This window comes from Triticum urartu, unplaced genomic scaffold (assembly GCF_003073215.2).
Source record: "Triticum urartu cultivar G1812 unplaced genomic scaffold, Tu2.1 TuUngrouped_contig_5990, whole genome shotgun sequence".
Lineage (NCBI taxonomy): Eukaryota > Viridiplantae > Streptophyta > Magnoliopsida > Poales > Poaceae > Triticum > Triticum urartu.
In genome coordinates, this window is record NW_024116712.1 from 1 (window position 1) to 7226 (window position 7226).

General features: G+C 47.4%; 1 protein-coding gene across 1 annotated transcript; it reads left to right on the forward strand.

Moving 5' to 3' along the window:
* The first annotated feature begins 3181 nt into the window (after positions 1–3181).
* Positions 3182–3981, forward strand: LOC125529981. Its single transcript, XM_048694398.1, has one exon. The coding sequence runs from the start codon at positions 3260–3262 to the stop codon at positions 3581–3583; it is 324 nt and encodes a 107-aa protein (XP_048550355.1). The 5' UTR covers positions 3182–3259; the 3' UTR covers positions 3584–3981.
* Positions 3982–7226: the final 3245 nt, after the last annotated feature.

The following is a 7226-nucleotide window of genomic DNA, read 5'->3' on the forward strand; positions in this document are numbered from 1 at the left end:
AGTACGTCGGTGGAGCGTCGGGGGGCCCACAAGGCAGGGGGCGCGCCCTAGGAGGGTGGGCGCGCCCCCACCCTCGTGGGCACCTCCCTTCTCTCCTAACGTGGGGTCCAAGTCCATCCGATAGCTTTCCTTTCAAAAATAACTTCTCTAGTTGATTTCGTTCCATTTCGACTCCGTTTGATATTCCTTTTCTTCGAAACACTGAAATAGGCAAAAAAACAGCAAATCTGGGCTGGGCCTCCGGTTAATAGGTTAGTCCCAAAAATAATATAAAAGTGGATAATAAAGCCCAATATTGCCGAAAATAGTAGATAACATAGCATGGAGCAATCAAAAATTATAGATACGTTGGAGACGTATCATCCCTATTCCTCCATTAGTTCTCGTCCTCTCTAGTTGGGCATGTAGCTTGTACACACTCTTGATGGAATGCACCCCCTTGGGATCATATTGCCTGGCGATGAAGTCTTGCACCCCCTCCCGCAACGGTATCCGGAGGATATGATTGATGTCGTCGGCCCAAAAATTGTCTCTCACTAGCTACTCATCCCAGTTCCCGGTAGTTGGGTCGATAAGGTCACTGACCAGCTCCAACTGACTAGAGCCTCTCGGTGTAATGACGCCCCGTGACCAAGGTCGAGGGATCCAAGGATCAGCCCATATTTTCACTCTTGTACCATCTCCAATCCTCCAAATATATCCTTCCTTGAAGAGTTGTAATCCATGCAGCAAGCTACGCCATGAGTAAGAGATACCATCTCTAGGTTGTACATCCATGATGTGACCAGAAGGGTAATATCTTGCTTTCAACAGCTTTGCACAGAGCGACTCCGGATTCTGGATGAGCCTCCAAATCTTCCTAGACAGCATCGCAACATTAAAACCGTGCATGTCCCGGAAGCCTAAACCTCCCTGGGCCTTTGGCATCGTCAGTTTTTGCCACCCAATCCAATGGGTGGTATGCTCCTTGTCCTGTTGGCTCCACCAGTAGTTCCCGATGAGCGAGCTGAGTTCCTCACAGAAGGAATTTGTAAGGTAGAAGCATGACATCACAAACCTAGGGATAGCTTGAGCAACTATCGTGACGAGGGCTTCTTTTCCCGACTTGGCAATCAACTTTTCCTTCCACCCGTATACTCTTCCTGCCATTGCCCCTTTGACAAAAGCAAAGGCTTTCTTCCTTGATTTCCCCACATGGATTGGCAACTCGAGATATTTCTCGTTCCATGATTCACTATGAATTTGTAGTGCATCCTTGACTGCCACTTTCTCAGCAGCTTTTGTGTTCGGGCTGAACATGATGGCAGACTTCTCAATATTGATGCACTGGCCGGAACAATCCTCGTAAAGGTCAAGAATTTCACGCAGTGTTTGAGCTTCTTCCTGTCGGGCTTTAAGCAGCAACATTGAATCATCCGCGAACAGCAGGTGCGAGACGAGAGGGGCACGCAGACAGATTTTAATGCCGCTGATTCTGCCGGCTGCTTCCGCGTCATGCAGTAGGGCGGACAAACCTTCGACGCAGATGACGAATAAGTACGGCGATGATGGATCCCCCTGTCGTAGCCCACGAGAGGGAGTGAACTGATCGGTAAGCCCCCCATTCAGTTTAATCTGATATCGCACCATGGTGATGCAGTGCATTACCAAATCAATCCATCTGGCACCAAAGCTGAGTTTAATGAGCATGGCTCGCAGGAAATCCCATTCAACTCGATCGTAAGCTTTACTCATGTCCGCCTTCACTGCTGCTACCCCTTCAGCCCCTTTTTTCTTGTTCAGCAAGAAATGAGACATTTCATATGCTATGAGGACGTTGTCCGTGATCAGCCGACCGGGGACGAATGCACTTTGGTTGTCAAATTATGTCCGGGAGGATTAGCTTGAGGCGGTTTGCAATCACCTTTGACACCAGTTTGTATATTACGTTGCACAAGCTGATCGGTCGTAGGTCTTTGATTCTGGTAGGGCTCTTCCCTTTCGGAATTAGGACTAGGACGGTGTCGTTCCACCCTTCAGGCATCGGGCCCCCATTGAGGACAGAAAGCATCTCCTCCACAACCTTATCGCCCATGAAATGCCAATGTTTTTTGTAGACGATCGATGGCATGCCGTCCGGGCCGGGCGCTTTCAAGTCACCGATATGATCAAGGGCCGCCTTCACCTCCTCTTGTGTCACCTCCGCTTCCAAGATGGCCCTCATTGCACTGGTCACACGGGGTTGAACTTTATTGATAAGCTCGGCCATGCGGTTGCATCCAGTGGAGGAGAATAGATCCTGAAAAAAAGAACATACATAATTATTTAGTTCCTCCCCTTCCTTCACCTCCGACCCGTCCTCCTTCCTCAGCATTTTCACCCTGTTCGCCTTTCTTCTCGCCGACGCTATAGCCATGAAATAGCGTGTGCATTTGTTGCCATCCTTGAGCCACGAGACGTGTGATCGCTGCTTTGCCTTGATATTTTTCTTTACCTCCAGCTCCTCAACTACACACCTCCACCTAGCTTCCTCACGTATTTTCTCCTCTGACACCGGAGCACACATACATCCTTCCAGAGCCTTACGGGCCTTCTTTAGTCGTTCCTCTACCTCGCCAGCCACCTCCTTGCTCCACCTCGTCATGCGTCCTGCCACACAGCGTAGGGCAGTAGCCACATCCCCCCTCCCCTCCAAACATCCTTCCTCCCAGCCCCCCTGCACCTCAACGCTGCAACCATCCTCCTGTAGCCACCATGCCTCGAAACGGAAGCCCCGATCACCCCCCTTCATTCTCCTATTTTCTCCTTTCGTGCACACAATCACTGGTCGGTGGTTTGAGTGTCGTGGGGCTCCATTAAGGACAGTAAACTCTGGGAACCATTCACACCATTTGGAATTTGCCGTGGCGCGGTCCAAAATCGTGTATTTCCTTTAGTAAGGGCTGTCAAATACTCTCAAATGAATGGAGGGTGATAATCAAAGGGTTAAGAATGTCCCTCCTAATTATAGCCCACTTCGTGGGTCATGGACTGCTACTTCACGTGGTGTAGTCTGATGAAAGCAATTTGCTACAGTGCTGGATTATCTTTCGAGCAATAAACAAATAAGGAAATGAGGCGACAGCGGTCGGAGCGGGTCCGCTGCACCTGCACGTGCCTGCTGCCGCTACCGCCAAGCGCTTTGTAGAAGACACACCGAAAGCCATCACATGCCGAGCGAATCCATCATTCCCTCGGCCTGTGACTCCATTCAGATCGATCCCAGTCCACAGAGACACCAATGGCGTCCGTGAAGCTCGCCGCCGCGCTCGCTCTTGTCGCCGTGTGCGCCGCGCTCGCGGCGACGCCGGCCACGGCGTACCCGCCGCCCGAGAGCTGCGCGACGCAGGGCAGCTACTTCATCAACTGCCTTCGCCGCGGGTTCGGCGAGAGGTGCTGCGCCATGGTGGAGAACCCCAGGTGCTTCTGCCAGGTGGAGCGGGAGGCCGAGATCCGGTGCGTGCCCGGACGGAGCTGCCCGAGCCGTGGTGGCATTGCCAAGGTCGTCAAGATCGCCGAGATGCACCTCTCCTGCATGAGGAACCTCAAGTGCAAGCGTGCCTAAGTTTCGCTGCTTGCTTCATTTTTGTATGTTTTCTCTGCTTTCTCGCGATGTGCTGGTCGTGTTGACGTGACTATGTGTGGTTTGTTTTGTTTGGGTCGGCGGTAGCTGTGGTACTCTTTGTCTTTGGATGCTCTTCATCCGCTCCATCTTAGGAAAAGGTGGTATGATTGTATCAAGTGTGTTGTTCTAGGCGATGAATCTGTGTTAGATTGTTGTGGGTCAGTTTGTCGTTCGCAGTGTCTTCTTCAAAATATGTCTTTTTTTTGTATGAATTGTGTGCGCGGTTAACTGATCTGTACTATGAGTGTCCGATCTGTGATTTAAATCACGCATGTAACTGATATGTACTATGAGTGTCATTCTGTATGCTTATGAGTATCATTCCATATACTTGTACACTTCTTGCCCCCCTTGGATGAGACAGCAAAAGAGATCTATACTGTGAGCATCATCCTATATACTTACGAGTAGCATTCCATATACTTATACACTTCATGCCCCCCATTAGGAAGAAATCATACCATGAGCATCATTCTATATACTTAGAGCATCTTTAGCAGTCTCCTAAACCATATATTTTCATAAAACATATCCTATATACTTAAAAGAGTCAGCCCCACTAACTTATTTATCTCGACATTCAAGTATGTCACATCTTCATATAATTATGGATGAGATAAGACCCATCTCAACATGCAACATGCAACGGTGCACTGAAAAAGATTCACCACCACATGCAACTGTGCATTGAAAAAGATTCACCACCACGTGCAACTATACATGAGAAAATATTTTTCATTCTATTATTCTACTTATATTCCAACAAATATTTTACAACTATATACATAATCAAATATAATAAGCTTTATGTATTTTTCATTTTGATTCACATGTTATTAATCTAAATATTTACATTCCACACAATAAAATCTTATCGAAATATATTATAAGCGGTTCTCACAGCAATGCGCAGGCTTAGTTTGAGGGATTAAGGACTATTTAGGAGATTATTACTCAAACCGTCTTTCACAAAATTATAAGGAAAACTCGGCTAAGGAAACTCGCCTAAAACGCAGTCGTTCCGCCTACTTTGACTCCAACCACAACAAGTCGTAGCCTCGCCGGAACCGAAATTGGTATCGCTGGGGAAGACGAAATTAGCATCGCTGTGGAAGAGCGCCTACACGTCGTGGACGTCGTCCAGGGTGAGCTCCACCTTGCGGTGCATGGCTTACCGATCTCATGTGTGTGTGGCCATTGACTCGAGGTCCATGACGCCATTGAGGTTGTGGAGGACGGCCCATCGCTCATAGGCTGGCTCGAGGTCGCTTGTACAAACTGAAATTTGGTCGACCGAGGTGTCATATCTTGTGGGCGTGTTGTAACGGTTTTCAGCTGGATTTCTGCAAATTAACAGGGCAACTCTTTTCTACTTTTTTTTAATGAACCGGAGTTTTAAGGGAAACGGTCGGAAGAAAAATTATGCTGCTCTGACTGTTGAGAGGTAAATGTTTCACTGAATTTTGCTGCTACTAGTGAATGTTGTGTTGAATATAACACATTTGCGATTTTCAAACGAGCTTATGTAAAAACACACCCTGCGAACATCTCTAGGCGCTTGGCCTTCCTCACTGGCGCAGCCTGGGTGCTTGATAAATTGAATGAACAAATGTCAATTTTAAGGGATTAAGTTCTACAGGATCTGCTAGATAAGCAAACATCATTTCCCTAAATATTTTTTTAGGGAAATGGGACAGAGATAATATTTTGCACTTTTAGGATATGGGATCTACTACAGATACTCTTATAGTACATTTCAGAGAACGGAAACCAAATCGAGTCCTTGTAGCAAGGATGACAATGGCCACTGAGGACTACATGTGGCGCTTAAGCCTGACGGGAAGGCAAGAAAAGGGATGGACACAATGAAGCGATTGATGTGGGTGAAATTGGCATTATCACTAGGGGCGTCTGTGGAGACGAAGGTCAGGCAATTGGGGCAGGTGAGGCATCGCTTGATCGATAAACATAGGAGGGTGAGGACGAATGAACGCAAGTTGAGAGGAGATCATGCAGGGGTGGACGGAGTTGACATACGGAAGGGAGCGGGGACATCCATGACAGTGGCAGGGCTAATGCGGGCGTCGCAACGAGGGCAAACCATAAGATGCTCGGGAGGGTGAAAGCTATTGGAGTGCGGTGGTGTAGATCGATAGAGATGGGGAGGAGAAGGGGAAGCATGGTGCTAAGATAAAGTAAGAGAGTGAGGTGGAACATTTTCGTCGCCTCAAGCCTAGCACTCTTTGAATTGGGGGGGGGGGGTTATCGTAGAGTGGAACCAGTGAAGTGGTTGACAATCTAGTTGCCACAAATGCGTCTCACCGGGAAGCATCGAGTGTGTGTCCCTTAAGCATGGCATCACTACTAGGGAAAAGCCTAGCAGTAGCGCGGGTTTTAGATATAGCAGTAGCGCGGGGTCCCGCACTACTGATACAGCGCTACAGCTAACCTGTAGCAGCAACGTGAAGGAAATATGCCCTAGAGGCAATAATAAAGTTGTTATTTATATTTACTTATATCATGATAAATGTTTATTATTCATGCTAGAATTGTATTAATCGGAAACTTAGTACATGTGTGAATACATAGACAAACAGAGTGTCGCTAGTTTGCCTCTACTTGACTAGCTCGTTGAATCAATGGTGGTTATGTTTCCTAACCATAGACATGAGTTGTCATTTGATTAACGGGATCACATCATTAGAGAATGATGTGATTGACTTGACCCATCCGTTAGCTTAGCACGATGATCGTTTAGTTTGTTGTTATTGCTTTCTCCATAACTATACATGTTCCTATGACTATGAGATCATGCAACTCCCGAATACCGGAGGAACACATTGTGTGCTCCCAAACGTCACAACGTAACTGGGTGGTTATAAAGGTGCTCTATAGGTGTCTCCGATGGTATTTGTTGAGTTGGCATAGATCAAGATTAGGATTTGTCACTCCGATTATCGGAGAGGTATCTCTGGGCCCTCTCGGTAATGTACATCACAATAAACCTTGCAACCAATGTAGCTAATGATTTGGTTACGGGATGTAGCATTACGGAACGAGTAAAGAGACTTGCCGGTAACGAGATTGAACTAGGTATTGAGATACCGACGATCGAATCTCGGGCAAGTAACATACCGATGACAAAGGGAATAACGTATGTTGTTATGCGGTTTGACCGATAAAGATCTTCATAGAATATGTAGGAACCAATATGAGCATCCAGGTTCCGCTATTGGTTATTGACCGGAGATGTGTCTCAGTCATGTCTACATAGTTCTCGAACCCGTAGGGTCCGCGCGCTTAATGTTCGGTGACGATCGGTATTACGAGTTTATATGTTTTGATGTACGGAAAGTAGTTCGGAATCCCAGATTTGATCACGGACATGACGAGGAGTCTCAAAATGGTAAAGATGTAAAGATCGATATATTGGAAGCCTATGTTTGGACATCAGAATGGTTTCGGGTGAAAACGGGAGTATACCGGAGCTCCGGGAGGTTACCGGAACCCCCCGGGAGGTATATGGGCCTTATTGGGCCTTAGTGGGAGAGAGGAGAGGTGGCCAGGGCTGGGCCGCGCGCCC

What these genes read in the sequence shown, in the direction of transcription:
- LOC125529981 (XM_048694398.1), top strand. Translation starts at nt 3,260, where the DNA reads ATGGCGTCCGTGAAGCTCGCCGCCGCGCTCGCTCTTGTCGCCGTGTGC.